Source organism: Betta splendens, chromosome 2, assembly GCF_900634795.4.
Source record: "Betta splendens chromosome 2, fBetSpl5.4, whole genome shotgun sequence".
Taxonomy (NCBI): domain Eukaryota; kingdom Metazoa; phylum Chordata; class Actinopteri; order Anabantiformes; family Osphronemidae; genus Betta; species Betta splendens.
Window position 1 is genome coordinate 14,623,575 of NC_040882.2, and position 27,820 is coordinate 14,651,394.

The window sequence follows — 27,820 nt, forward strand, 5'->3', positions numbered from 1 at the left end:
ACTGTCACCTCTGAACCTGTGATGTAACAGGCCTTCATTCAGGATGTGATTGTGAGTTATTTTTATGAGCTATAGGAATATAGCTCATAACAGTGTGTGTGTGTGTGTGTGTGTGTGTGTGTGTGTGTGTGTGTGTGTGTGTGTGTGTGTGTGTGTGTGTGTGTGTGTGTGTGTGTGTGTGTGCGCTTGTCTAACTCATGGTCTTCCTGTGACCTGACTCCATCACTTCCTGCATTGGTCTTCCTGTATCTGAACCATATTGGGAATAGTAAGGCTGTGCAGCATGCTTCATAACTGGCTCTACCTATAGAGGAGCTTGGAGGAGGAGGTTGTTTCAGAGCTCACACCTGGAAAAATGTAAAATTTACCAAATTTATTTATAGACTGTCTAATAACATAGCTTTTTAACATGACTACTAGTGCGTTACTGACAAAATAAAACTAACAACAGTTACAATTTAGAGGGAAAGAGACGTGAACGGCCTGTAAAATAGACGAGAGAGAGAGAAATGCAGCGAACGAGGCAATGGAGAGGAAGAACAGAGAAAAAAAGAAAAAGGTGATGGCAGGATCCATATGGGGCCTCTTGGTTTTGGGGCAGTGAGGAGAGACATGGCAGGTAATGGCTTCCAGACACACACACACACACACACACACACACACACACACACACACACACACACACACACACACACACACACACACACACACACACACACACACATACACACACACACACACATAATCAAATGCAATTGGAAATCTGACAAGACAAGGAGATTGAGTGGATGTGTGTGTATATATATCAGGGGTCTGTTCTATTGTATACCCATGAGGCCTGTGTGTGTGTGTGTGTGTGTGTGTGTGTGTGTGTGTGTGTGTGTGTGTGTGTGTGTGTGTGTGTGTGTGTGTGTGTGTGTGTGTGTGTGTGTGTGTGTGTGTGTGCTGGAGGTTAATGTATGCTTTCAATCATAGGCCTAGTGTGGAGAAATCAGATCCCTGCAGCATTAGCATGGATTCCACAATATGCACACACAGACGTATGAGAGTTTTTTCAAATTGCAAAGGAATGAAGCAAATGACAGATATCATGCAGAAGGTAGTAGTCTGACATCTTTGAAAATGGTATTTCCTTTTTAACTTTCAGATTAATAGACGCATACCACTGTTGTGTGTGGAGCATACAAACTTTGTCTAATAGCTGTGAAAAGACAGCAGAGATCAGTTTAAATGAACTGTATCAATGCTCTGATTTAAGAGTTAAAGTGAGTCACCGGTTGTAGAGGAATAAACAAACTTTCAAAGGTGTTCGCTGAGAAGCCGCAGCAGAGCAGAGACGTTTATTTGCTATAGGTTGACCCAACACACCTGGCTGCTCGCTGCATTTGTCAGCTTGTCAAACCGAGGGAAAAGCAACAGAACAAAAGCAACGTGGAGCATAAAGGCTGCGCGGGACGAAAAGAGAAAGAGCGAGGAAGACAGGAAGAGCTAATTAAACAAGGAAGGATAAACAGGGAGGAGTGGGAGGGACGAGGGAGGTCAAGACGACTTCACTGGGAGGCATCGCATGCTCACCATCATTACTCCACCCTCAGCAATTTCCCTGTGAGGTGAACCCACTCCCCCCATGTGCTGTCACAGCCCTCCCACCCCTGCAACCGGCAGTGGGTGTGTGTGTGTGTGTGTGTGTGTGTGTGTGTGTGTGTGTGTGTGTGTGTGTTCATGTGTGTGAGTGTCACCACTTTTCTCCGACATTCCAGCGCAGAGATGTCGAGCTCGGCTGCAGACGCGCAGAAGTGCAGATCCGAATCGGAACTTTGTTAGGAGAGGAGCAAACAGATCCCCTCCACTGAAGTTCCAGCCCTCGCTTCTCGCCGCGCCTTCGTTGCACCGGGGAATTGAAGAAATACGCGGGGGATTCGATCTCTACCCGGGTGGTTTCCTGAAAAGCATCCTCTGGTTTCCAGGCACAGTTTCCTCTTGTGTCTTCTAGTCTCCATCGCGCCGCTTTCAACTTCAGACTGACGGCTGGTAGAGTTTGGAGAGGAAACAAAAGGACGAGGTCATAGTGTTGCGACAGCACTGAGCGAGGTGAGTGAACGACTGCTCTCATGAAGTTACATTTCTAGTAAGTGTAAATTAACCAAGTGGCTCCATAGACAATAAAGCGCAAGAGTTTTATTGCTAATGGTGCATGAAAGTGCTGAATAACCTGCCCCTAACATTTAATGGACCGTCTCACAGGACATTTGTTTCCTGTGCTGAGCCCTTGCCGGATTTCAGTCGTGTGTAAAAACGAGAAAGACAAATAAATGAATCAAGGAGAGGTGGCCGGTGGAAACCATCGATTGCTCACTGAGTTTAAAGAGGTTACGTTTAACAGAGGAAGAGCAGAAAGAAAAGTAGCCTATATGAAGGAAGCGGAGTCTCATCCAATCTCTGGTTTTGTCATTAAAAAGCAAGAAGGTTGAGTTTGAAGCAAACATCACATTCTAATGTTACAGCCACGTCTTTGAATCCATGCATGTGATATGTCCAGAAAAGTTAACATTTCCCTTCTCACTATTCCTCTCTTTCTCTCTCTTTTTTAAAATTAAAATCTCTTTTTCTCTTTCTCTCTCTCTCTCTCTCTCTTTCCCACACACACACACACACACTTGGCCACAAAGAGCTTTAGACAAACACATCTTTGTTTCATTGCGCTCATCTGTTGAGTTTGCTCCTGGTTTAGATCACGACGACTTCCAACGCTGCAGTTCCACACAGAAAACCCCACACACAGTAAAAACACACAGTGTGGATTACATAAACATGCAAAAAAAATGCACATAAAGTACATGGACTGGTAGGTGCAGTGGGAGTCTCTACTAATTGCATGTTGTGTAAGGATACTCATAAATTCAGCTTCTCTGATGCGTCCACATGTTTCCCGTTATACTGTTGGCTTAAACTGGTATTTGTGAGAGATTCTGATTCCTAAACATACAACTGAAGACTTCTCTGGGCAGACACTTAAAGCTGCTGCGACTCATGTTCAAGTGCAGTTGGACCATTGACTGCATCTTTATTCCTATTATCTAATAGAAAGCCTTTATGTACAGTTAATATGCAAAGGCTGAATCCTACCTGTTATCATTGGAAAAAAACTATCATAAATACCTTATGACTTAAATGTGCAATACTTCATATTACTTTATAATGTATTATTAGACATATTTAATATTATATGTGTAATTTTGTATTTCCCCAGCTCATCTCCTCCATCATGCTCATCAGAAACTCAGATGCATACGTTAGAAACGTCTTACCTTTAATGACGCGTTACCTGTGACCTGATGAACTTAGCTCATTGTCTTACTTTAAGATGAATCACATTCAGGGGCGGGGATCACTGTTCATGGGTTTATTGATGACGACAAACTACAGGCTTTCTCTACGTGCGCGTCACGCTGGTGTTGGTGTGTCCCTCCGCAGACGCTGGCTCCTGTGAAGATGGCCGACGAGGTGCAGCTGGACGCGAACAGCCTGCAGATACCGAGTGAGACGCGTGCGCCACGTCGCTATGGCAACCCGGTTGCAATGACTCACTTTTCCTGTTTTATCTCTGGGAGCGTGAACGCGTTGACCTTTCCGCGTCTCCCTCCCACTTGGGAGCATTACTGACATCAGATTCCACTGGCATTCCAGTCATTCCCGAGCATTGCGAATATTAAACACTGGATCATGGGCGTGTTTACGTCCTGACCAATCTTCAAGGTGAAAAATAAGGTGTTCTCCGCATGCGGGCTCTTAAGTTGGCATTTTATGTTAGTATCAACATCGGATGACAGTCCTTTTCCTGTGATAGGCAACTTTTCCAATAGCGGCATATTCGCTTTTAACCACACTCAGATTCTTTGTCTTTACTGATCATTTCCCAGTAAAGTACGTGTGGCGCTGTTCCAACACAAGACATTTGTAATGAGATTTTAATGGCATTAATACAGTTTCATCAGCCTTGCGTGCCTGCTGCTGTAAATCACTTACACTACTCTTCTCCGCTGGATTTGTTTCAAGGTGAAGACTCGTCAGTGCCGTCGTCGCCGGCTACAACCAGAAACGAGTGCAGCATCGCACCCCTCACACCTTCGCCCTCGCCGGTAGCTGTGCACACACTCTCCCCACCGCCCTTCTATTAGTTTTTCTTTATATAGCCCTTTTCAACACAACCTGCAAACCCACAACCTCTTCGCTGTGCAATTAGTGGTTTGTGATAACATTTATGTTTGTGGTGAGTGAGGTCACGCTGGCAGTGAAGCTATGAAAGAGGCAACACACACACCCACACAGGTCTCCATCGCTCTGCTTCTCTCTCAGAGAGTGGAGGTCAGACCCAGGATGGCCTGTCCATTCTCCGTTGTCGTGGCGATAGACTTCGGGACGACCTCTAGCGGCTACGCGTTCAGCTTCACGCACGACTCCGAGGCGATTCACATGATGAAGTAAGAGCCTTCCTGGTCCTCTTTAGTTTTGTTGTTCAGGTGACAGATTTTTGTTTCGTCCAATCCTCGCAGGCGCTGGGAGGGCGGGGACCCTGGCGTGGCCAATCAGAAGAGCCCCACGTGCCTGTTGCTGACCCCCGACCTGCGCTTCCACAGTTTCGGATTCGCCGCCAGGGATTTTTATCATGACCTGGACCCGGACGAGGCCCGGCATTGGCTCTACTTTGATAAATTTAAAATGAAGATCCACAGTACGAGTGTAAGAGAACGAGAGGGAAGGATGTCCAAATCCCTCTTTACATGATATATGCAGCACTAGTTACATCCCACAGTGACGGAGAGCCACCTTTCTCAGAGGTTATAGTTCAGTCACATTTTAATCACATTTTAAATAAAAAGGGTTCATAGTGGGAACTTGTCGCTTCCAGGACCTCACCATGGAAACGGAGCTGGAGGCGGTCAACGGTCGCAGGGTCAGGGCCATCGAGGTGTTTGCTCACGCCCTGCGCTTCTTCAGGGAACACGCTCTGAAGGTCTCATGATGGGGCTTTCCTTTAAGGGCAGAAGAAGGGATGATATTTGGTTTCGCTCTCTGCGCAGTTATCGCTGATCGTTTTCATGTATTGTTTCAGGAGGTGAAGGACCAGTCGTCGTCGGTGCTGGAAGGGGAGGAGATAAGATGGGTGATCACCGTCCCCGCTGTGTGGAGACAACCTGCCAAGCAGTTCATGAGAGAGGCCGCGTATCTGGTGAGGACGCAGACCTACATCCTTCTCTTCCTGCTGTGAAGAGTCCAGCACATCCACCGCTGCCTCGATTGCACCAGTGTGTGTGTGTGTGTGACAGTGAGAGAGCAGGAGACCAAGGCTCCCACAGAGATCACTGGCTGTATGGGGTGCCGAATGTAAAAGGAGTACCTATAACTAGTTTTCATTTAACATTTAACATTTAGATTTAACATTTAGATTTAACATTTGCATTTACATTTAACATTTAGATTTAACATTTAACATTTACATTTACATTTAACATTTACCATTTACCATTTACATTTAACATTTAGATTTAAGATTTAACATATACATTTAACATTTAATATTTACATTTACATTTAACATTTAGATTTAAGATTTAACATTTAGATTTAACATTTACATTTATATTTAACATTTACATTTTGACTTTTGCACATTTAACTAAATGTGAGAAAACATGGGTCATTTAGTTAAATGTGAGAAAACTAGTTATAGGTGCTCGTTTTACATTCGGCACCCCATAATCTTCTTACTATGACTTGTAAGGATCGGGCGCCTACACGGGAACGAGTCCTCTCACATTACGCGTGAATGAGAGTTTTGTCCCTCCCGGGCCGCCGTATACGCTCGTACGCGTTCCTCTTCCGCTTCTCTCGTGCAGCCTGACATGCTGCGCTCCTGCGGGACATACCGAATCGAGGCCGGTCCTTTATAACACCGTGGGGGCTCTGTAAAGCATTACAACCATGTTTACCGTCTTTGAGCCGGTTTTGTTGCTGGCCGTCCTCTCTGCCGCCGCTTCCGGCTACTTCGTTAGCATAGACGCCCATGCCGAGGAATGCTTCTACGAAAAGGTCATCTCCGGCACCAAGATGGGCTTTATGTTCGAGATAGCCGGAGGAAGCCTCCTGGACATCGACGTGGAGATCACAGGGCCAGATGGCAAGCAGATCTACAAAGCTCACAGAAAGTCCGGTGGAAAATACTCAGAGGCAGCCCACGTGGACGGAACCTACAAGTGTTGCTTCCGCAACAAGATGTCAACGCCTAAGATTGTGATGTTCTCCATTGATATTGGGAAGGCGCCTAAAGGCCAACACATGGAGACGGAAGCTGACCGAAACAAGCTGGAGATGATTAATAAACTGGCAAGGGTCATGACGGCTGTGCAGCGCGAGCAGGAGTACCTGGAGGTCCGCGAGAGGGTCCACAGAGTAAAAAACGACAACACAAACAGCCAACTGGTGCTGTGGTCGTTTTTCAAAGCTCTCGTCTTGATGACGATGACGCTCGGACAGATTTTCTACCTGAAAAGATTTTTTGAAGTACCGAGTGGTTTAGTGCATTTAAACGATCCAGTGTCCTCCACTGTTTTCTCCCCCACCAGGATGGCTATTTACAATCCAATACATTCAGTTACCGTATTTTCCGTGTAAGACGCACTTTTTTCCCCTCGTTTTTCGCCCTCTGCTCGTCGATCCTACCGTAGCGCGGATCGTCAGCAGCAGGTGAGGAGCGGCGATGCTATGTTACTCGCTATTCTTGCTAATGTGGGGGCAGTGTTACTGGCTATTACGGTATTACTAATGTGGGGGCAATGTTGCACTGGAACAGTGATGGTGATGACGAGTGGGGGGCAATGGTGGACTTTACAGTGATGAGTGGGGGCAAAGACGAAACGTACCGGTATGTTTGTCTTCCATCCATCCATTTTTGAAGCCGCTTATTCCCTAATGCCGGGTCACGGGGGTGCTGGAGCCCAACCCAGCTGGCTACGGGCGAGAGGCAGGGTACACCCTGGACGGGTCGCCAGTCCACCACAGGGCATCACATAGACAGACCACCATTCACACACACACTCACACCTACGGGCAATGGAGAGAAGCCAATCAACCTAATGCACGTCTTTGGACTGTGGGAGGAAGCCGGAGAACCCGGAGAGAACCCACGCAAGCACGGGGAGAACGTGCAAACTCCACACAGAAAGGCACCAGGGCCGCCTCCGGGAATCGAACCCAGAACCTTCTTCGCCGCACCACTGTGCCGCCCATTATGTTTGTCTTGTTTTTTTTTTTACTGATCTGAAAAAGATCCAATCTGTGACTACAATTGTTCTTAAACAGCTGTTAACTTTTATACAGTTGATATAAAATATTTTACTACAGTATTTGGTTCAGAATCTTTTTTTTCTAGATTTTCATTCTTAAAAATTGGGTGCGTATTACATGCCGGTGCGTCTTATATGGCTCTTTCACTGCACCAATTGTTTGCTTAACAAATTTGCTTGGTTTCAGCAGCTGGTTGCACCCCAAAGCAGAAACTTAACCTGTCCACCAACACGGCGACATCACACATATTTAGGATATGCTAAATAAAACAATAAATAAACCATTAATCAAGAAGAGTATATATATTTTATACATACCCCTCTTGTTAAACCAAAGCTGTGCATCACAATATGGCATTCAGCCTAATACATGCTGCTTGGTAAACTGCTGGACAAAAAAAAAAAATGATGTCACCAGGATGGAACAATGAGCGAGACCGGCGCACAAACACAGGAAGTGGAGCCCGGACCCACCCTGCACGCATGCACACGTTCACGCCCAGCCGGTGCACACACAAACACACGCGTTCCCCCCACAACGCAACGTATCTCCCAACACATTCAGACCAAGCTCCTCTACTGTACATGTGTATGATTGGACCCCAGGTGTCGTCTTCTTTTCCTTCTGCCTCTCGTTGGTTTGTGCCCCTTTCAGACTAGTCTCCTTCTCTGCTTTCTCTTGTTCAGAGCCTTCGGTATTGCTATAAAAGTCACCAGAATTACAGGGTAATAAATTTCTGCTTGTAAATATTTCTCTTCTCTTCTGCGTCCACGTCCAGGCTGGTCTGGTGCCGGCGGACTGTCCAGAGCAGCTCCTCATTGCCCTGGAACCAGAGGCCGCGTCCATTTACTGCCGCAAGCTCCGTCTCCACCAGGTGCTTGACCTGAGCCTGCAGCCGGTCACCAACGGCCTCGACCCCAGCGGGTCCCAGTCCTTCGACTCCAGCTTCAGACAAGGTAGGAAACGCTCTTCCTGTTGTTTTCTTTAGCATGAGCTTGACTCCAAACTGTGTTCCTGGAAACGTTGTTTGGTTTCACTCGGGGTTTGTGGTTTTTGCAAACGACACGTGTGTGCGTGTGTGTGTGTGCGTGCGTGCGTGTGTGTGTGTGTGTATGTGAGCAGACGTCTGAGAGATCTCTGAGGATAAAGATCTGATTTCACATGCTTTCATTGTGTTGCCTCAGATGACTGATCACAGGCCGCAGCATTTCTGCCCACCTTTATAAAAGCTGGTCCTTTAACTGTTTTTGCAGGGAATGCATAAGAAATAAGATGTATACAACTACCTTTATACCTAATATCAATGTTATGATTTGATCATACTAAATTGTGAAGAACTGAAGTTTGTTTCTTTCTGCTGATTGGAGTAAAAAGACTGAATCAAAACAGTGAACTACTGCAGTGACACCATTGTGACTATTCTTGAGATCAAGTCTTTGAATTGTGAAAGTTCATTTGCCAGAAGTCAACACAACACTGTAACACAACACTTGAGCAAACCGATCGAGTGGCCTCTCAGAAAGCAAAGTGCAGCTGCACTGGAACGAAGCAGGAAAGTACTGAACAGGAACAAAGAGCAATTTCAGGCTGGAAAAAGAGGAGCGTGATGCATAATTCAGCGAGCAAACACGCCGTCCAAAATCCCCTGCACAGCCCCACTTATACATATGCAGAGTCTCACACACACACACACACACACACACACACACACACACACACACACACACACACACACACACACACACACACACAGCATTCACGCACAAAAGACACACACTCAGCGCAGGATATTGTAATTGGAACAAGGTGCAGGGAGACTATGATCTCACCCCCTCTTGGCCTGTCAGTCTCCCTCTCCTTCACCCACTTTCATTTTTCCCTCTTTTCCCTCTGTCTTCCTAACATTTGGGCTCAAGTTTTCTTTGTCTCTGCAGCAAGTCTGAACACACACACATACACAGACACAAACCTGGATTCGCTGGTAGGCTTTTACTATCTTTAGCATTTCCACCTAATTTCTTCTCCACAGATAGCGCTGGGGAGTCATTAACACACACACACACACACACACACACACACACACACACACACACACACACACACACACACACACACACACACACTGTTTTTCTTTTCTGCTGTTTCATGTAAATGGTTTCCAGACTTGCGTTCCATTCATCATCAGCCCCCCTCCCCCCCAACACACACACACACGGATGAAATCAAGGCCTGTTCGATTGTGATGTTCTTTGTTCGGCTTCATTTACCATCTACACACCTGAGCTAATCTCGGCCATTGTTGCTCAACAGGTCTGTAATTGCCGCGATCAATCTGCTGGTTCCCTCCTTTCTTATTCTAATGGTTGTGGTGCGTGTGGTTCTCATGGGCTTTAGGGAAACCGAGTAAAAATTGTTTTCACGTAGTTACATAAACAATCCACTCCAGCCTGTCAAACCTAGAGTGGGACCTAAAATACGACTGGCGCATTTTAACGTTGGACTCAGAGCTTTTCCCACAGCGTTCCTCACAGGGTGTTCACTGTAGGGAGGCCTGTACGTATGTGCTATATCTAATCTATCTAATCTGTCAAACAGGCCGTCCGCTATTTAGTACGTCTGTCAGCTTTGTTCTGTTTGTGTTGGTCTTTAACCATAATAATACCCTGCCAGCTCCACACTTTACTTGTCAAAAAGCAGAACGTTGAAATGTGAGAGTGTTTTTCATTTGATGCATTGCTCCCATCATGCAACAAGATTATGACTCTTGCTTTGGTACTTTTTTTCTTTTAAAACATTTAACTGTACATATTTATAAAAGAGGGGCCCAGACCAATGTCGAAGGAGGAGAAATTCCTACTACACTATACCCCTAAACTAGAGAGCAAAATGGAAACCATAAGGTTAGATGCTTGTAGTTTAAATGTCTCACATTTAGTTTTCAAACTCTGTGTTTGGTTGGAATCAAGACGACATATGGTATTTCTTAATACAAGCATTAAAGGTGTGTGTGTGTGTGTGTGTGTGTGTGTGTGTGTGTGTGTGTGTGTGTGTGTGTGTGTGTGTGTGTGTGTGTGTGTGTGTGTGTGTGTGTGTGTGTGTGTGTGCGCGCGCGCGCGTGTGCATGCGTGTTGCAGCGCGGGAGCAACTGAGGCGATCGCGGCACAGCAGGACGTTCCTGGTGGAGAGCGGAACAGGAGAGCTGTGGTCTGAGCTGCAGACCGGTAAGAGTCACTGTTGTGTTGGCGTGTGCTTGGAGATAGTGACTGATGACCTTTAACCCCAGAAAAAGAGTCAGACACACACACATCGACTGACCCTCTTTCATCCACTGCTCTTATCCGAGAGGCCCTTGAATCACTATGAATTGGTTTTACTTTTAGGTCAAGTGTTTAGTCTCTAGTACAACTGTTTTTCTACATTGAGCTTCTATTTATAATATTTCAGGGAAAAAAATGAATAAGGTCTAAATAATTAGACAAAATATAAACATATCACATGTTTCTTCGCACCAAGTCATGTCCTAAAACAGCTCCTGCAGCTTCAGTCGTGATTCGCTGTCAGAGGTGAAGTCAACCTTCCACCAGACAATCAAAGTCATCCATCTGGCTGGATTCCCACAGCGCTGGCTCTGTGTTGACCTGTGAGGAGCCACGTGCCCCGTTGACCCGCTCTGCTCCTTTTCCTGTCCCTGCACACACACACAGGAAGGGCCCAGCCCAGGGGGACGCTCGGCCGCACCGCTGGAACCAGACCTAAGGAAAAGAAACGCTGTTTTACCCTAAACCTCTGCTGAATTCGGGACGTTGCATTCTGTCTTTTTCCGCTGCGTGTCTTAAATCACCCTGGTGTTGTAGCGGGTTCAAACTGGGCTTTAACGCCGATCTCTATCACACGCACACAAGGGAGCGCAGCAATCACAGGAGCCTGGAGCTTGTTTATGTTTGAGTGCCTGTTTCAGAGGAAACACACACTCAGGAAACATGACATCTAGACATTCCTCAAAAATGAAGACAACTTATCTCACTGTACTCTGTGTAGAGTGTTTCCTCGAGCCGATAGGCCCGATAAGTTCTCCCGTTCATGAAACAACTGGTTTTATGAAAATAGAAATCCCTGAATGGTGTGTTTTTCGTCCCACAATGCTCTCATTGTGTAGGCGACAGGTATATTGTTGCAGACTGTGGGGGAGGAACCGTGGACCTGACGGTCCATCAGATCGAGCAGCCGCAGGGAACGCTCAAGGAGCTCTACAAGGCTTCGGGTACAGTGCTCCCTCCGTTCACACGTGCAAATGCTGCGACTATCAGGGCCGTCCAACGCTCGGGTTTCCCTCCCTCAGGTGGGCCCTACGGCGCCGTGGGCGTGGACCTGGCCTTCGAGGCCATGCTGTGCCAGATCTTCGGCGAGGACTTCATCCAGAGCTTCAAGGCCAAGCGGCCGGCGGCCTGGGTGGACCTCACCATCGCGTTCGAGGCGAGGAAGCGGACGGCGGCACCGGGCAGAGCCAACGCCCTTAACATCTCCCTGCCCTTCTCCTTCATCGACTACTACAAGAGGCACCGGGGGCAGAGCGTGGAGGCCGCTCTGAGGAGGAGCAAGTGAGTGTGTGTGTGTGTGTGTGTGTGTGTGTGAAACGGCCCAACAAGCACTTGAACCCTACTTTGTTACGGGGCCTTCTCTCCTGTGCGTTTCAGCATGAACATCGTGAAGTGGTCGTCTCAGGGGATGCTGCGTCTCACACAGGAAGCCATGAACGAGCTCTTCCAGCCCACTATAGTCAATATAGTCAAACACATCGGTGAGAAAGAAACTAGTTTTCCAGTATTTGGCCTTTGCCGGCACATAGTACAGTTAAAAACAATGAGGAAAGAGTGGGGTGGATTTATTTCTTTTCTTCCCTCAACCAGAGGAGCTGATGGCGAAGCCCGAGGTGAGTGGTGTGCGGTTTCTCTTCCTGGTGGGAGGTTTTGCAGAGTCGCCCATGCTGCAGAAGGCCGTCCAGAGGGCCCTGGGGCGGACGTGCCGCATCATCATTCCCCATGACGTTGGTTTGACCATCCTGAAGGGCGCCGTGCTCTTTGGACTGGACCCCACCGTGGTGAGGCCTCACACATGGTAGTGTAGACGAGTACGTCTTTGACACGTGACCCAAGCGCGACTCTCACACAGGTCCGGGTGCGTCGATGCCCCCTGACCTACGGCGTGGGCGTCCTGAACCGGTTCATCCCGGGCCGCCACCCTCGCGACAAGCTCCTCGTCAAGGACGGCCGCGAGTGGTGCACCGACATCCTCGACCGCTTCGTCTCCGTGGACCAGTCGGTGGCCCTGGGCGAGGTGGTGAGGCGGAGCTACACGCCCGCCCGCGTGGGCCAGCGGAAGATCATCATCAACATCTACTGCAGCGCCACGGACGACGTCACGTACATCTCCGACCCTGGCGTCAGGAAGTGCGGCGCGATAACTTTAGACCTAGCAGAGCCGCTGCCGCTTCCGGGAGCCGTGGGAGGAGCGGGAGGAGGAGCCCCGGACAGGAGGGAGATCAGGGCCACCATGCAGTTTGGAGACACGGAGATAAAAGTCACCGCCGTGGATGTCGTGTCTGACCGCTCCGTCCGGGCCTCCATAGACTTCCTGTCTAACTGAGGAGAATCAGGAAGAGGAGGCAAACTCAAAAATAGCTCATAATTGGAGAAAGATGCGGTACTGTGCACAAAGTCTCTTCTCAACACTCAGACAATCTACTCATTAGTGCAGATGATGAGCACGAAAGGCACATTACAGAGTCTTAACATGACTGGAGAGTGAGGTGCCGGGGATGTGCCCAGAAAAGGAGAACTGTCTGGCTACAGAGAAGAGGTTGTGACATGACATAACATCGTCCCAGGCGTTTCCTGCTCAGTGTGAAAGCGACACCAGCACCATGAAACCAACACAGGATGTTACCTGGAAGAGTGATGAACTCTTGCTTTCCTCAAATACTAATTATTACCTCATTTAAGTATTTCACTATATACATTTGAGATATTACTACTTGCACTGTAACTTTATGGAACCTGGTTATAATTGGCGCCACCAAGTGTTAAAAGGGTTAAGCTACAAGCTAAAAGGGACCTATCCTGTCACTGTGCAAGTGCATCATGTTTCTATCATTTATCCCAGAGCTTTACCTGTTCAAAACAAGGATTTAAGCAGCATTTACTAAAGCAGGTGAAAATGTGTACACTTGACTCAACAGCGCAGCTTGTGATTGGATTTCTGCAGAAAAAGCAATGATGCATTGGCAGAAACATAATAGTTTGTTCCTGTAGTATACTGGACATGCATATAAACAACATCAACAACACCAGTCTCACTGACCCAAATGTGTTTGTTCCGACCTCGAGTCCAGTCTGTCTTTCAACCGCATTGGTTCCGAGACATACGTTTTTCAAAACATAAAATGCTAATGGTGCCAAAATAACTATTTAACATGAGCTAACAAGTTCAACTTCTACATTTACTGCATGTTTAATTTCTACACAAACGACTTCAGTTAGTTTGATTTAAGCTGTGAATTTATTGTTAACAATGAACCAATAAATAGCTTCACGCAGCGTAACCGATGAGTCAGAACTGTTTGACATCCTTTCAGTGCTTTACTTTGCATGTTATAGAACATAGAAAATGATGCAACAACACCTTCAGCTCAGAAAACAAACTGGTCTAGAGGAGGAGTATGAGGAAAGACACTGCTTGAAATGAAAAAACTACAGGAGAAGGTTTTCAGCTATTTGACAAAGTTCCAAGAACATGTCTTCAAACTAAAATGCACTTCTCCTTCCCCTTGTTTGTTTGACTGCTTCTGCCATGTGAAACACCGCTATGCCCAAAATCAACTCCTCTCTTCATCTAGAATTAAAATCCAAAGGCTGGTTGGACATGACCAGGTGCACACAGCTGCACCTTTTCTTATATGTAGCCTGATCATCTACCTGCATTTGGATTTTAATCGCAGTTACAAAAAGAAATTGGGTTTTGTTTCCATCTCGTCTCAGTGGGCATGGGGCCTTCCGCGGCCTCTGCCCCTTCCACCCCCTGGGGGTCCATCCACAGAGCTGCGTGGGTTCTTGATGGTCTCATCAACTGACAGGATGAGGCAGGCCGCCTCCGACGCCGCTGTTAGAGCATTGATTCGCACGATGGATGGTTCCCAGACGCAGGCAGTGAAGTTGTCCGCAATGTCCTCGTTGTTGATGTCTACACCGAACCACATACCACCCTGGAGAACCATTAAAAAAACTATTAGATGTGTGCCATATCCTGTCCACAATAATACAACATAAACACTTAGGTCATACTGGTATTTCATAATACCAACTAAACAATGAGGTAATGACAAAACTGTTCATTATTATACTGCATGAGGAAGTGTGTGTTTCTTACCTGTGCATGTTTGGCCCGAAGTTTGTTCAGGATGTTGGTGGCATCAAAACCAGCGTTGTCACACAGCTGTCTGGGAATGACCTCCAGGGCCTTGGCATATGCGCCAATCAACAGCTGCTGTTTTCCAGGGATGGTCCTGGAATAATCCCTTAAGTACTTGGACAGCTCCATCTCTATGGCTCCACCACCTGCCACGATGGAGTCGTTCTGGAAATTGATTAAACACAGTCAGCTTGTTGTCTTCAAGGGTCACAAACAGCATCAAATAATTAACTCTAATAATAACTCTGCACGTGTGTCAACTGACCTTAATGGCTCTGCGTACGATCATGATGGCGTCATGAAGAGATCGCTCCGTTTCCTCTGTAAACTGTTCTGCTCCGCCCCTCAGGATGATGGTGCATGTCTTTGCTTTGGGACAGCCCTTAAAGAAGTTATACCTGTGGGTACATACAGCACAGCATGATTTAAGGAATATTCCTTTACAGTAAGATTAAACCACACACCGATGACATGAGAGGATGTTCATGCAAACAAAAGCTTGTCATCATTACCTTTCTCCTCCAACCTGGACCTCCTCAAAAAGTTCACACTGTCCCAGGACGTCGTCAGTCATTGCTCCTACTGAGGTCTGGATGGAGCCTCCACAGGCCTGCAATAGACGTTACACACAGTGCTTAAAATCACATCTCCAATTTCCAAAAGTAACTCACTTTCTTAAAATGAATATAAACTGTGCATGTCTTACCATCATGGTCCTTCTCAGATCCTCCTCCTGCACTCTGCCTGCACAGAACAGGTCTCTGTCAGCGAAGTACTGGGTGGCCACATCACCAATGGGCAACTTCGACAAAACCACCTTAGCTCCTGACTGATAGATCTTTTCAAGTTTGTCGTATAAGATGTTCCACTCTGCATCCACAATGGCCTGGTAATCCTGCAGGGGAAACGGAAAATTAGCAGGAAATAAAAGGGGCAATAGAGAGGCTTTATATAGTTGGTCCCGGTCTCTTCATACCTCCACAGATTTCACCCGAACTTCAGCGTTATCCTTCTCAGCCTTCAGCTCCAGTTCTACATTAAGCAACGCAATTTTTGGATTCTCATAACGTTTGGGCTGCATCTCAAATCCAGCATAGGAGAATGTCTTTTTGAATGCAACCCCAGAGATCAACTGGGAATCCTGTAGAATGTATTACAGTGCAATTAGTTGGGGCTTGTTTGGTGACAAGTAATACAATGTCATCACTTGAACCTTGACATCCCTTTTGTATTTTCCCCATCAACAACTGTATCTCAACCACCAACCTCAAGAGCTCCTCCTTGGACTTTCTTGATGCCAATCATCTTCAGGGACAAAAGCTCATCCAGAGACATGACAGCATCCACAACCATTTTAGAGAAGAAGTCCTTCTGACCCGCAATTAACTTTGAGTTTAGTGCTGTGGCGGCACACTTCTCCAACAGCTGCCTCTGCTCTCTGAGAATATAGGAAGAAGAATACTTGTAAAATGTTGAACAAGATATTAGGTAAATGTTAAATACAGGTCTTGTGACTGCCATAAATTAATTGTTGGTGAAATTACTTACTGCTTGTCATCCTTCTTCACAGAGATGGCAATCTCCTTGATCTTGCTGACAGCAAGGTTAGTAGCAGTGCGAAATGCTCTGATGATGGTCTGAGGGTGGAGACCCTCCTCCACATAGGGCTTCAGCTGCTTCAGGAACTCAGCAGCCAGAAGAGTGACAGAGGTAGTGCCATCCCCAACCTACCAAATTTGTACATTTTTAATAAACTCAATGTTGTTGGCCTTAATAGTTGATTATAAAGGTTATAGTTTGTCTGCTACTATAGTTAAAACAGAATGAAAATTACACAAGTACTTTTTACCTCAGCATCCTGGGAGCGAGCGATGTCCACCAGCGTTTTAGCTGCAGGGTGAACCACATCTAGTAGTTTCAGGATGGTGGCTCCATCATTGGAAATTGTGGCCTTGCCTGGAATATAGAAAAAATTTGATTACTGAGTTCGAGATCGATTATTCTAATAATTAAGTCCTGTTTAATAATCTGGCCCACCTCTGCCATCCACCAGCAGTTTGTCCATCCCTCTGGGCCCCAGGGTGGTCCTGACAGCCTCAGCAATCACCTGGTGAGAACAAGAGAATAGACAGACAAGCATGTTAGTCAGATTTACTCAGAATATCGGACCACACGTGAAAAGGTTACAAATAATTGACAAGAAAAAGTTGTTTCTGACCTGGCAGGCATTGATGTTACTGATGAGCTGGGGAATGCCTTGAGACGTATCTGTCCCCTCCTTGAGTAGGATAACTGGTGTGGGCTTTAGCGAACAAGGGGATAAAAGAAAATACATGAGCAAGATGAGGCGTTTTATTCATAATGACCACATCTGAGCAGCCATTTGTCTTTCAGTGCATTGAGGAGGTCCAACCTGTGCTACTGTACAACTTCGCACAAGACTGTTACAAACTTAAGATAAAAATATCACTTGGGATACAACCAACAGATTAAACAGTGCTTTGTGGTTTTAGCATTTGTCTGCCAATATACAGCCATAATACATGATCTCAAGACAAATATAAACACACGTCAAGCTAACGGCACAAAGAGTTTGACATTTCAGCTAGCGGTCACCTCACTGCACAGCACACACACTGGAAGCAAACGTATAAACACAAACATACGCCAAGACGTTCCTAAAATACAAGTTAAAAGGCGAACAGTTTGATTTTATCTTTTAATTCACAGCATTTGCTAAAAGTCACTGTTAGCATCGTCTACGCCCCATTGGTACCTGATAAAGCTAGGATGCTAACACTGACTAGCTGACAATAAATACATTCTCAAACGTCTTTCATTGAAATAACTCCTTCTCAACACTGCGAACACTTAGTCATCCGAAGTAAGAATAGTTCCGATGTAAATGTTTAGTGACAAAGTGAAGGATGGCCATAGATTGTCATAACGGGTGGACACGCAAATGCTAACTCACTCACCATCATCTTTGCAGTTCCTTCGAGAAGCTTTCCACCGGCATGCTATCCCACAATGCTTTTCGACAGCTAAACTCGTTGGAGGGGTGTTCAAGAACATATTACGACGATTTGTCAACGTTTTGAATTTTCTTTGTTTCCAACTTTCCGATCAGTGTCTAAGTTTTTATTGTGTTTTATTGTGGTTAGTATGTACTTCCTGTACTAATTTAACCAGTTTTCTCTGTATTTACGGTTGAAGCTGTCAAAACAATTATTGGTTTACTGTGTATTTATTACTAATGTCACAGTGCGTTGTAGAGGTGTACCCAATAAAGTGACTCTGTAAAAGCCCTAGGATCAATTCAGTTCACCTCACCTTCACATAAAGAACAAATTGAGCAATTGATGTCTTAATTAAAGCTGCTGAATAGTTAGGACAGACAAACTATCTTAGCAGGACATGATGTAAAGGTTTTATATTTTTATCTAATACACAACATAGGTCTCTGGTCAGTATCCACCCATGTGAGCAACAGTGATTAAACATGTGACTGGCGGGTGTGTTTTGTATGAAAATATGTAAAAGAATCATAATTCGCGTTCAACTGAATTGAAACAAACAGGAGACGTGATATCGAACTCTACAAACACGACTGTGGTGAGTGTGGTTGTTGAACACAGCTTTAGGTGCGCCTCGCATCGCCGCTGAATGCAGCCTCTGATTGGTCCGCAGCTAGCGAGGAACGCCCTGTGGTGCGTTCGGTTTAACTATTACTACAAGCCGTGTTGGGTGTACCTTGGGTTTTCTGCATAGGGGCGGCGCAGACTCCGTCCGTGAAAGTAGTCCTAGTGTGGAAACCGGCGCATCCAATCTCTTTCGGGGGCAGAACTCGCGCGGAGTTTAGAAACTGTGTACCCGTCGGTGGCGGGAGAGGCTGCAGGCACTCAAGGATAAGCGACATACTTCGTATAATTGAATGTTTACTGCCGAGAGAGTGACAGCGGGGCGACGCTCACTACTTTGAGAGGAAATAGATTTTGGTGGAGGGAAACGCAAATGGAGGATTTCGGTGTTTATGCGGTTTTCGGGGTGAACGGACCGCCTCAACGACTACTGAGGTACGTTAACCATTAAATGTCTTAATGTTGGCTTTAAGATTGTGTTACAAAGTGAAGCCTGTTGTGCTTAATTGATTACGTGTTTATTATTCTAGCTGCTCAGATAGGAACATAAACCTTCATCTACTGCCACTCATTGGCGCCTCTTTATCGGTTGTTTACGTATATGTCCTTGTGTTTTAATCTTGGTGTGTAACGCATCCCAACACGTGCTACTCTATACATAGCTATATTTTCTGAAAAGCAATAGATTGATAGTTTTTCGTTATTATTTGTTCTTAAACTCTTTTCTAAATGTTTTGTGTCAGTGCCCATGGTTCGTGCAAGGTCCGTGTTGCAGTTCCCCCAAGTGTCCACCAGGTGGTGTTGTTCAGTAGCGGGCCGTGGGGGCAAAGGATCTGCGTCAACGCGGAGCTCAACGATGCTGAGCGGATGCCCATCACCATCGGCAAACTGACTCCTTATAACAGGCAGGTTGAGTGTTAAGAGTTGATGTTTTTCCCCCGAGTTAGACCAAGATTGTTCACGTGATTTGCTGACATTGCAATAATGATATTTTCTCCTCTAGGTGTCTGTCATGGGAGCAGTGGGAGGAGGAGACGTGGACAGACAGTGTGACACTGGATGTGGCTCTGGAGGGAGGAAACCAGGTGAATATTGCAGCAAAACATCAGTCTTAATAAGACACAACAGTAAAAACAAATAATATCAGCAAAAAGTGTTTGCTGGTTAACACCGTGTAAAGCAGGAGCAGAAAAGGTTGAATCAGAGTATGTTATGGTAAAGAATTTAGGTTCTATCGTCATTAATTACCTTGAAGCAAATTTAAAGCAGATTTTTTAGTTTTGTTATTGACTCAGTCTCAGTATTTTCTGCATTTGTTCTTTTTGCCTTTTCAGGGAAAATCAGTTTCGTCAGAACCAGAACTCGTGCTTGCCATGACGGAATACACACCAAAGGTAATGTGCTTATTGTCAAACACAATCATTTCATAAACACATTCCTATACCTTGTGCACTTCCTCTCAGAAACTGATTGAGTTTTAGCAAAACAAACCAAAAACAGAGTTTCTCATTTGGATTGACTTTACCTGTAACACATTTTGATACGAAAGAAAACAGCTGTTATCTTAAACTGACTGACCAGTAAGCTATGAATAATTTTCTAGAATAGGCATTTTCTATAAGAATTGTTATTTCTTGAAGCAGCGGGCCTGTAGCGTTTCTATAAAACAATTGTTGGGCTTTAAAATAACAGAGTTTTACTAAATAGCAGATGCAAATAACCATCAGTATTTATGGGTTCATATGCATCCAGCATCTAAGCTGTCATGAAAGTTCTGTGCACTGTAGGTTGACTGAGCTCAGGTTTTAACATAATGAATATACAGATGTTCTGCAGGTTTAGTAACAGTAACACAAGTAACTGTTTTAGGAAACCATAGCTCCTCTCACATCCCAAGAGCACAAGGGCAAAAGGAAGAGGGCACAGATGAGTGATGAAGACGATGACGAAAATAAGGATTTGAAGACAGGAGAGGATGAGAACTTGTGTCCCAATGGTTCCAAGACCACACCAATACGAAAAGCCAGAGGTCAAGCCAAAGGGCAGAAGCTGCTCAGCAGTGGAGGAGATGCAACCAAGATAAAGGGGACTGGTGAGGATGCTTCTGCTGTTGTGTATTAGTAAAATTGTTAAATCCATGACATCTACCAGATTATAAATAATGTTTTTTTGATTTCTTGGGATTCAGTGTGACCGGATTTGTGCAAGACTCAGTGTGGAGGAGGAGTAAACCGTGTCCCATTTCTTCTATCATGTCTTTTCTACAGCTAATGGAGAAGATGCGCAAGGAATTGTGGGAAAAACACCTCCTCACAGTGCAGCCAGGGCGAAGAGTAGGCAGGCCAGGACACCCACACAGGCCGGTGGGTTTGTGCATACGCATTACATACCATTCCGCTCCTCTTTTATCTTTACTTTCTGTTGTGTTTATTTACTTCTGGGTGCCAGACCTGGTACGAGGCTTTGTGTTCGCCCACCTGAGCTCAGAATGAAGTTTTCTCTTTGACTTACTCTGGTTCAGTGCAGGAGTGCAACAGATGCGTGACTCACACAGGCTGTAGTCCATCAAGGTGGTAGGAGCTTACAGATTCCCAGGGAGCGATGTTGAATTTATGGGTTTTGATACTTTAAGAAAGGTGTGCAATCACTCTGTTGACATTTGGATGAGACGCTCCACTTTTTTTGTCTGTCCCTGAAATGAAGCCACATTGAATGATCACCGTTCAAACAAACATTTGGATTTTCACATCAGTGCCTGTACTGTCAAGCACTTCAGAATCACTCTTGTGCATCCAAGCATCAAAGCCAACAAGACCACCTCCACAATTGGTTCACGTGGTCACATATCGGTCTTTCTTCTCTGGTTTCTTTGACTAGTTTCTTGCTTTGGTACATCAGGTGAACGTGAGGTTAATAAAGGCCGTCCTTTTCACTGTGAACATACAACATAAGGTTCACTTGGACAGAAACCTTTAACAAAACACCACCTTAAATCTAGGTGTAATTCTTGATGTCTCACATTCAATCACACTTTACTTTTAAATTTTAGAGTCATTTAAAACCTAATCACAGATTTCTTTTCATTCAGTTGCCGCTCTGATCAGCCCATCAGGACGCTGGGGTCAGACGCTGTGTCCCATTGATGCTCAAACAGCCATTCTTGCTGGAGGACAGGGAGCCAGGATGCACTTCTGCAAAGATCCCATGTGGAAGCTTTGCACTGGTCGGTAGAACAACGTTTGACAATAAGTTCAGATTTCTAAATAAAGCCCTGCCCTGACTGAGTGTTTATGCCTCTGTACCACAGAGGACATGTCCTGGGTGGCCGCAGAGACTCTGGCAGAGGGTCCAACGCCTGAGGCCAGAATCGGCCACACCTCTGTTTTTGACCCTGCCTCAAAGCGTATATTTGTGTTTGGAGGTTCTAAGAACAAGAAGTGGTTCAATGACGTTCATATTCTGGACACGCAGACATGGAAGTGGTCGATGGTGGAGGTGAGTATGTGTTAATCTTGCTTTAGACACCCCCATGAGGACTTCTTTCACCTCGTTCCTATCTCCGCGCCCTCCTCAGGCTCAGGGTAAGGTTCCTCCTCTGGCCTACCACAGCTGCAGCATGTTTCGTGGTGAACTCTTTGTGTTGGGCGGAGTCTTCCCTCGTCCCAACCCGGAGCCAGACGGCTGCAGTGACTCGCTGTACATCTTCGACCCCCACCTCTCCATCTGGTACGAGCCCATAGTCACAGGAGACAAACCCTCCCCTCGCTCCGGGTAAGGCGGCTTCATCCGAACATCATCCGAGCAGCTTGTTTTTTATAGATCCCTGATTCTCCCTCTATGTTCCTGTTTCAGCCATTCTGCATGTGTGATGCAGGAGAGGAAGATCTATGTCTTTGGTGGATGGGACACTCCTGTATGCTACAATGACATGTACATGTTGGACCTCGGTAGGAGACATTGATATATTCACATACAGTGTATAGTATACAGTACATGAACATGTTTTTGTGTCTTTAAGGTCTGATGGAGTTTTCTGCAGTGAAAACAAAAGGAAAAGCTCCCTCTCCTCGAAGGTTAGCGCTCCTCAGGTTCTGATTCAAAACCAATGGTTTAAGTGTTGACAGCTTTCTTTAATATGAGGATGCGCTGAGCCACTTAGTCTTGGTTTACATGAATCAACGTGTCTTCCAGCTGGCACGGCAGCGCTGTGCTCTCGGACACAAAGTTCCTGATCCACGGAGGCTACAATGGAAACAACGCGCTCAGTGACGCCTTCATCTTTGATACAGGTGATGGTCACACTGAACACAAGCCAGGGAGTTTTCTAGAAGATCTCCTCACTTTGTAATGCCTTAAGATGGATTCTTTTGAATTGTCACTATATGAATATACTGATTTCAACTAAACACACACACATGCACAACGTTATCTGAAATATAAAACCTGTGTAAACAGGATAACAACACATTGCTTCTATATCTCAGTTTTAATTGTTGTTGTTTTTCTATGCTTACATTTAATGCGCTGTGAGTCAACAACAGACAACAGCAGTGTGTGCACATATTAGCAGGATGTCATAAAGAGTAATGTGGTCACTTTGTTGCTTCAGACTCCAACAGCTGGACAGAGGTGAAGCTCCCTCAGCTGGCTGTTCCCAGGGCGGGCCACTCCATCATTACAATGGAGACGGGAGGTCACCCCCGTTTCTCAGAGAATGACGGAGACGCGGCTATGGACCCCGTCCCCGTCGGTGGAACGTTGTTGGTGTTCGGAGGCGGTGACAACGAGGGTAACTTCTACTCTGACCTCACCACCGTCGCTGTGGAGGAGCTGCTAGGTGCCGTCTGAAGAGCGAGTCAGAGGTGAATCCTCACTACCTGAGAGGATGAGGAGCTGTTTATCAACCACCTCCATTATTATTTATACCCCTTTTCTTATTTTATCTGTGTATAGAAATGGTTGTGATTATAATTCTGCAGAATTGTGTTGAATATGGATCTTAAAATATGTAATCAGATTTCTGGTGTAGTGGAAAACAGAATTTAAGAAATGTCTTATAACAAGATTTTATTTTTGTTAAATGAAATATAGAGCCTTGAAGGCTGTTATTTCAGTTTTTATGAACATAGTTTAAAAGTTCTTTCTCAGGTAAAATTTACATTTCTATTTTGGTGCATTGCATATGTGCCTCTTGGCCTGTTTGTTATTGATAACAGAGGCTGCCAGTATTTGAAACTTGGCCTCTACATAGCTGTAAGTGCATGAAGTGTATTCTATTAATTACGAGGTGTTTGTATCTGTGATCTCCTGATGTACGACTTATCAAGACTTAATAAACAGTTTTTATGGATATTCTCCCCCTTAGTGACATATTGACATGTCCATCACCTCTTTACTATTCACACAAAGCCCAGATGCTTCAGTTTAAGATAAGATAGTCCTTTATTCGTCCCACAGTGGGGAAATTTCCACGTTGCAGCAGCAGTATAAAACAAGAGCAGGATCAAAATTATCTACAATTTAAAGTAAAATAAAGATGTATCATATATATACACACATGCATACTGAGGTGATGGGTATTTCCACCATGGATTGACTGAATATTGCACAGGATTAAAAAAAAAAGACTGCCCAAACATTTGGAAGTTTGGATGGTGACTACAGTATAAGATGGCATTAGTTACAGTTGTAGAAACAGTTACAATTGTCAGTGATTCACTGGGAGCAGCTTAGGTTGTAAAGTCTTACAGCAGCAAGTAAAAATGACCTACGGTAGTTTACCATTTGCTGACACTGAACCCACCCTTCCTCTCTGCACATTGAGAAGAAACAGAATGCCACAGCTCAGTACAGGGATGATGTAACAAGAACTGTGCTGTGGGCAGTTTGTGTCTATGACCTACTGACCTCCTTCACTTCTCTAAAGCTGGAAAACCAAAGACATTCATGGAAGAGACCTATAAAAGAGAGGCGTATTCTTTTTTTACCAACATGGTGTACGTCTGTCGGCATTTCCTCTTGTTGACGCAGCAAAGCTCAGCTTCCTCAAATGTGTAAATGACACACACCCATTTCCTTCTTTGCTTTTGCAACTTGTGGACTCATGTCTAATTATTTAAACTACAAACCATAACAAATGCAACAAAATTAACAAACTAAGAATTAACCAGCAACATGGTTAAATTAATCAGTTCAACCCTTCAATTAAAGTGCATTACATAGCACGTTGTGTGACTGTAGCCCAGTTTATACAAACTTGTTTTTGACCTTGGTTTGAAATTTCAAGTACACTTGCACCCATGGATCAGTCAGTTGTTATTTTAATGTGTATTTCCTGGACTACCTTTGATGCCCCCCGCATCAGGTTCAGCACTGTTCATGTGGAATCAGTGGTAGGAACTGGGTCATTCATGTTCCCCTGCATTTAGAAAGAACATTCTGCCGGTCTTTTAGACGAAAGCCACAGAAATCAATATTTTCTTACTGCCAACAGTAAGACAGATGTGAACACTTGTAGAACTGTATACTGTGACATATCAGTGTGGCGTTTACCAGACTTTACAGAGATATCATTGGCGCCCATATTAGAAATAGCTGTTATTACAGGCTCAGTCTGGCCAGAAACATTTGGCAGCATGAAATGAGACCATGGAGATAAAATGGCCAGTGTGTTTTTTAATGTTCATCCAATGAGACCTAAAATACCATCGAATCCGCTGCAATTAACAGTCTGCAGTTCAAACTCCTACTTGGTGTGTCATTTTTCCTTTCAAAGCAAAACAGGAGCACGGCAGCCAAAAATGAGTTCCTCTGAGCCGGGACAGACGGACAGCCGGACAGATGCATTGTATTCAGGCATCCTGCAGATGGCGACGCTTGAGCACGTTCCCCCACTACACAAATCCCCACACATCCCTCGTTGTAAATCTTGCAATTGTACAGTGGCTTTAAATGCACAGTGACTGTAAATAGGCCACTGATTGTATGGAAACAGACGTGTGGTCCTCTGTGCACATACCTGTGACTGTACTCCCTCCTCCCTTCTGACACGTGACTGTTTCCCCCTTGACTCACGAGGACATCCTTCCAGCTGGACGCTCTCCCAGTCGCTACTAACAATCCCCTCGTACCCTCTTCATCCCCCGGTGTTTCTTTTAACGTCCTGACGCTGTGTAAAGGAGACGTGCTGATTTCACACCACCCCCCAGTTCCAACAGCAGCCATATTATCTTTGTCCGTCCGTGGCTGTTGCTAAGTAACTTGAGAATGTCTATGCCAGCTGTCAGCATCTTCGAGTCACACTTACAGATTGCACGTATTTATTTTAACAGCTGTGCAACGCAAACATCAGCCAGATCAGAGCTTAGCTTTATAATTGACTATGGTCTTTGAATCAACTACATAAAGGATTTTCCTTTTAAATCCTCAGTTGACAGGAAGCAGGCATTTTATGGCATATAGCGATTGTGACATAAAAGTGAAGTAACACTTTGAGAATAACGTCTAAATAAGCACATACATAGTTCTGTCTTATACATTGTGGATAGTAATACATTTTGAGGGAGGTTGTGCAGAGACCAGGTTTACAGCAGTGTATGAGGTGGACATGACTTCACTGCAGGAACTTTTAGCTCCTGCAGATCACGTGTTTCGACTGCAGAAACGGAGTTTCCACATTTAAGGAGAGCGGAAAAAACGGTACATATGAATGTGTTTAAATCAAACCAACGTCAAACCCATAATAGAGAAGTTATAAGAAGACTATAAACCGGGTGATCTGGTAAATTTGCAGGACAATAATTAACCAGGAGCGTCCAAACACGAGCCTCTGTGGTTCTAACTTCACGCCGATGACACGCGGGACGGGTTTCCTGGAAGTGACTCAACCCGCCGCACCTGCCTCGCGCCGACCTGGGCGAATCGCGCTCGTCGGTAACAGGTCGGAAAGAGTCGAGCGCCGCCGAACGCGGAGCGAACCATTTCCCTCCCCAGTCCTCCTCCTTCAGTCGTGGTGCAAGCAGCCATGTTGCCGCGAGCTTGTTCCGGTATCAGGACGGGATCGTGCGCATAGACTGCATTCGGGCGCAGCTCCTCGCCTCTCTCTCTCTCTCGCGCGCGCGCTCTCCCTCCCCCCCCCCCTGTCGCCCTGACACGCACCTCCGAAGACGAAAAGCGCAGTTTACCGATGATGGATTGTACAACTTGATGATCCCCCCCCCCTTCGGTCGGCTGGTCACGGGAATATTAGCGCTCGGCGCACCGACGGGACGAGCTGGTGTAACGCCACACTGCAGTGCAGCAGTGGCGAACGACCTTCCTTCAGTCACGCAGCGCGGCGGAGAGCGCCGGTGATTTCCGTGGATTTCGAGTTGGTTGCGCTGCTCCGTGGCAGCCGCCGGGGGAGAAGCTACCTAGCTAGCTCCGCTTCGACAGAAACGGCGAATCGGCTAGCTGCATCGGCTAATATCGGCCAGTCGGATAGCTAGCGCGGCGAGTTAGTGGGCATTTCTCACCTGCCGTGGCGGCATTTTACACCGCGCTGCTTTAGCCGTCGGATACCATTCCCTGGATACGTCGCTGGGAACATTTAGAATCGTGTCGCGTCCGCTGGGAAGGTCGAGACCTCGCCGGGAATAAGTTTGGCCTGAAAGTTTGTGCACCTGGTTCGAGCCCTGAAGGGAAGCCGCTCTTCCACCGAGCAGGAGGCGAAGTGGCGACGCTGCGTCGCACGAAAACGACGCTGGACAAACACTTGTTGTCGACCTCGACGGCCGTCGGGGCTTCCTCGAACGCCGCTTAGCCACCCCACGGGTTAGCGTGCTAGCCACCTAACCGAACCTAGTCGCGTTTCAGTGCAGCCGTTGCCCAACTTTTTCTGGGAGCTAGCCCCGGGAGCTAAGCGGCCAGGACGTCGCACCGTCGCGCCGTTAGCTCGCCGGCAGCCGCTGCTCACTGTTAAAGTAGACCCGGGAAGTGAATGCTCTCCCACCCAGGCCCAGGATTAAGGAAATATTAGCCTTTCGGCGTTTAGCGCTTGTTGACAAACATGGGACGTGCGGTTGCTGCTAGCTAGTTCCTAGCTAGCTGGCCAGCTCGGCTAGCCGCTGATGTGGGATTCAACTTGTTGATTCGCGAGCGATTTGAGTGCTGCTAGCTGGCTAGCACCGGACGTCTGCTGGAAATCTCCCTCTGACACCGGCTCCCCCACGTTTTAAATGCACAAGAGAGACTAAAGAAGAGTGTTTTTTTTCCTCCCCGTTGAACTGTTCCTACTCCTCAAAAATGTCAACAAGGACTCCATTGGTGCAAGTCATTGAGAACTCGGCTGGGCAGGTAAGCCGTACACCAGAAATAAATCAAAATGCTGCTGT

The 27,820-nt window shown here is 46.0% G+C and overlaps 5 protein-coding genes and 2 long non-coding RNA genes across 15 annotated transcripts in view; 4 read left to right on the top strand and 3 right to left on the bottom strand.

The window, feature by feature from the left end:
• The first annotated feature begins 1,700 nt into the window (after positions 1-1,700).
• Positions 1,701-13,942, top strand: hspa12b (heat shock protein 12B). The gene is made up of 14 exons (XM_029131938.3): positions 1,701-2,091; positions 3,475-3,538; positions 4,057-4,139; positions 4,357-4,481; positions 4,554-4,740; positions 4,910-5,014; positions 5,114-5,230; positions 8,123-8,300; positions 10,479-10,565; positions 11,501-11,605; positions 11,684-11,942; positions 12,039-12,142; positions 12,252-12,442; positions 12,514-13,942. The coding sequence occupies exons 2-14, from the start codon at positions 3,493-3,495 to the stop codon at positions 12,985-12,987; spliced, it is 2,061 nt and encodes a 686-aa protein (XP_028987771.1). The 5' UTR covers positions 1,701-2,091; positions 3,475-3,492; the 3' UTR covers positions 12,988-13,942.
• Positions 4,829-6,130, bottom strand: LOC121201810 (uncharacterized). The gene is made up of 2 exons (XR_005896947.2): positions 5,991-6,130; positions 4,829-5,033 (listed from the first exon to the last, which is right to left on the bottom strand). It is a non-coding gene; the product is annotated as an uncharacterized LOC121201810 (long non-coding RNA).
• On the top strand, positions 5,658-8,260 carry LOC114844516 (transmembrane emp24 domain-containing protein 2-like). The gene is made up of 2 exons (XM_041068302.2): positions 5,658-6,744; positions 8,123-8,260. Exon 1 carries the CDS (start codon positions 5,983-5,985, stop codon positions 6,670-6,672), a length of 690 nt encoding a protein of 229 aa, XP_040924236.1. The 5' UTR covers positions 5,658-5,982; the 3' UTR covers positions 6,673-6,744; positions 8,123-8,260.
• On the bottom strand, positions 13,881-17,910 carry cct7 (chaperonin containing TCP1, subunit 7 (eta)). The gene is made up of 12 exons (XM_029131953.3): positions 17,787-17,910; positions 17,027-17,110; positions 16,846-16,915; positions 16,658-16,764; positions 16,357-16,535; positions 16,075-16,246; positions 15,785-15,949; positions 15,515-15,703; positions 15,321-15,418; positions 15,074-15,206; positions 14,767-14,973; positions 13,881-14,602 (listed from the first exon to the last, which is right to left on the bottom strand). The coding sequence occupies exons 1-12, from the start codon at positions 17,790-17,792 to the stop codon at positions 14,375-14,377; spliced, it is 1,638 nt and encodes a 545-aa protein (XP_028987786.1). The 5' UTR covers positions 17,793-17,910; the 3' UTR covers positions 13,881-14,374.
• Positions 17,911-18,606: 696 nt separating this feature from the next.
• Positions 18,607-23,799, top strand: krcp (kelch repeat-containing protein). The gene is made up of 13 exons (XM_029143260.2): positions 18,607-18,884; positions 19,193-19,354; positions 19,453-19,534; positions 19,784-19,843; positions 20,319-20,541; positions 20,717-20,812; positions 21,538-21,672; positions 21,757-21,944; positions 22,024-22,220; positions 22,302-22,396; positions 22,468-22,522; positions 22,641-22,738; positions 23,059-23,799. Exons 1-13 carry the CDS (start codon positions 18,823-18,825, stop codon positions 23,295-23,297), a joined length of 1,692 nt encoding a protein of 563 aa, XP_028999093.1. The 5' UTR covers positions 18,607-18,822; the 3' UTR covers positions 23,298-23,799.
• A 1,190-nt stretch (positions 23,800-24,989) lies between these two features.
• Positions 24,990-26,435, bottom strand: LOC129603854 (uncharacterized). The gene is made up of 2 exons (XR_008694087.1): positions 25,468-26,435; positions 24,990-25,342 (listed from the first exon to the last, which is right to left on the bottom strand). It is a non-coding gene; the product is annotated as an uncharacterized LOC129603854 (long non-coding RNA).
• Positions 26,436-26,512: 77 nt separating this feature from the next.
• The window catches only part of mark2b (MAP/microtubule affinity-regulating kinase 2b), a 35,106-nt gene continuing 33,798 nt past the window's right edge, over positions 26,513-27,820 (top strand). For 5 of the 9 annotated variants that reach the window (XM_041072845.2, XM_029143252.3, XM_029143256.3 and 2 more), the window contains exon 1: positions 26,513-27,782. In XM_041072845.2, the coding sequence (XP_040928779.1) occupies positions 27,732-27,782 (51 nt within the window). In that variant the 5' untranslated portion in view covers positions 26,513-27,731. The remainder of the gene's footprint in view (positions 27,783-27,820) is intronic. The other 4 variants (XM_029143258.3, XM_041072847.2, XM_041072849.2 and 1 more) reach the window with 4 other exon arrangements.

Coding starts and splice junctions, on each gene's coding strand:
- LOC114844516 (XM_041068302.2), top strand. CDS start 5,983: ATGTTTACCGTCTTTGAGCCGGTTTTGTTGCTGGCCGTCCTCTCTGCC.
- cct7 (XM_029131953.3), bottom strand. Junction 15,704..15,784: donor TTCGGGTGAAATCTGTGGAG/GTATGAAGAGAC, acceptor TTTCCCCTGCAG/GATTACCAGGCCATTGTGGA. Junction 14,974..15,073: donor TCGTACGCAGAGCCATTAAG/GTCAGTTGACAC, acceptor ATCAATTTCCAG/AACGACTCCATCGTGGCAGG.
- hspa12b (XM_029131938.3), top strand. CDS start 3,493: ATGGCCGACGAGGTGCAGCTGGACGCGAACAGCCTGCAGATACCGA. Junction 5,015..5,113: donor TCAGGGAACACGCTCTGAAG/GTCTCATGATGG, acceptor GTATTGTTTCAG/GAGGTGAAGGACCAGTCGTC. Junction 8,301..10,478: donor CGACTCCAGCTTCAGACAAG/GTAGGAAACGCT, acceptor TGCGTGTTGCAG/CGCGGGAGCAACTGAGGCGA.
- krcp (XM_029143260.2), top strand. CDS start 18,823: ATGGAGGATTTCGGTGTTTATGCGGTTTTCGGGGTGAACGGACCGCCT. Junction 19,844..20,318: donor TGACGGAATACACACCAAAG/GTAATGTGCTTA, acceptor TAACTGTTTTAG/GAAACCATAGCTCCTCTCAC. Junction 22,397..22,467: donor CATGTACATGTTGGACCTCG/GTAGGAGACATT, acceptor TGTGTCTTTAAG/GTCTGATGGAGTTTTCTGCA.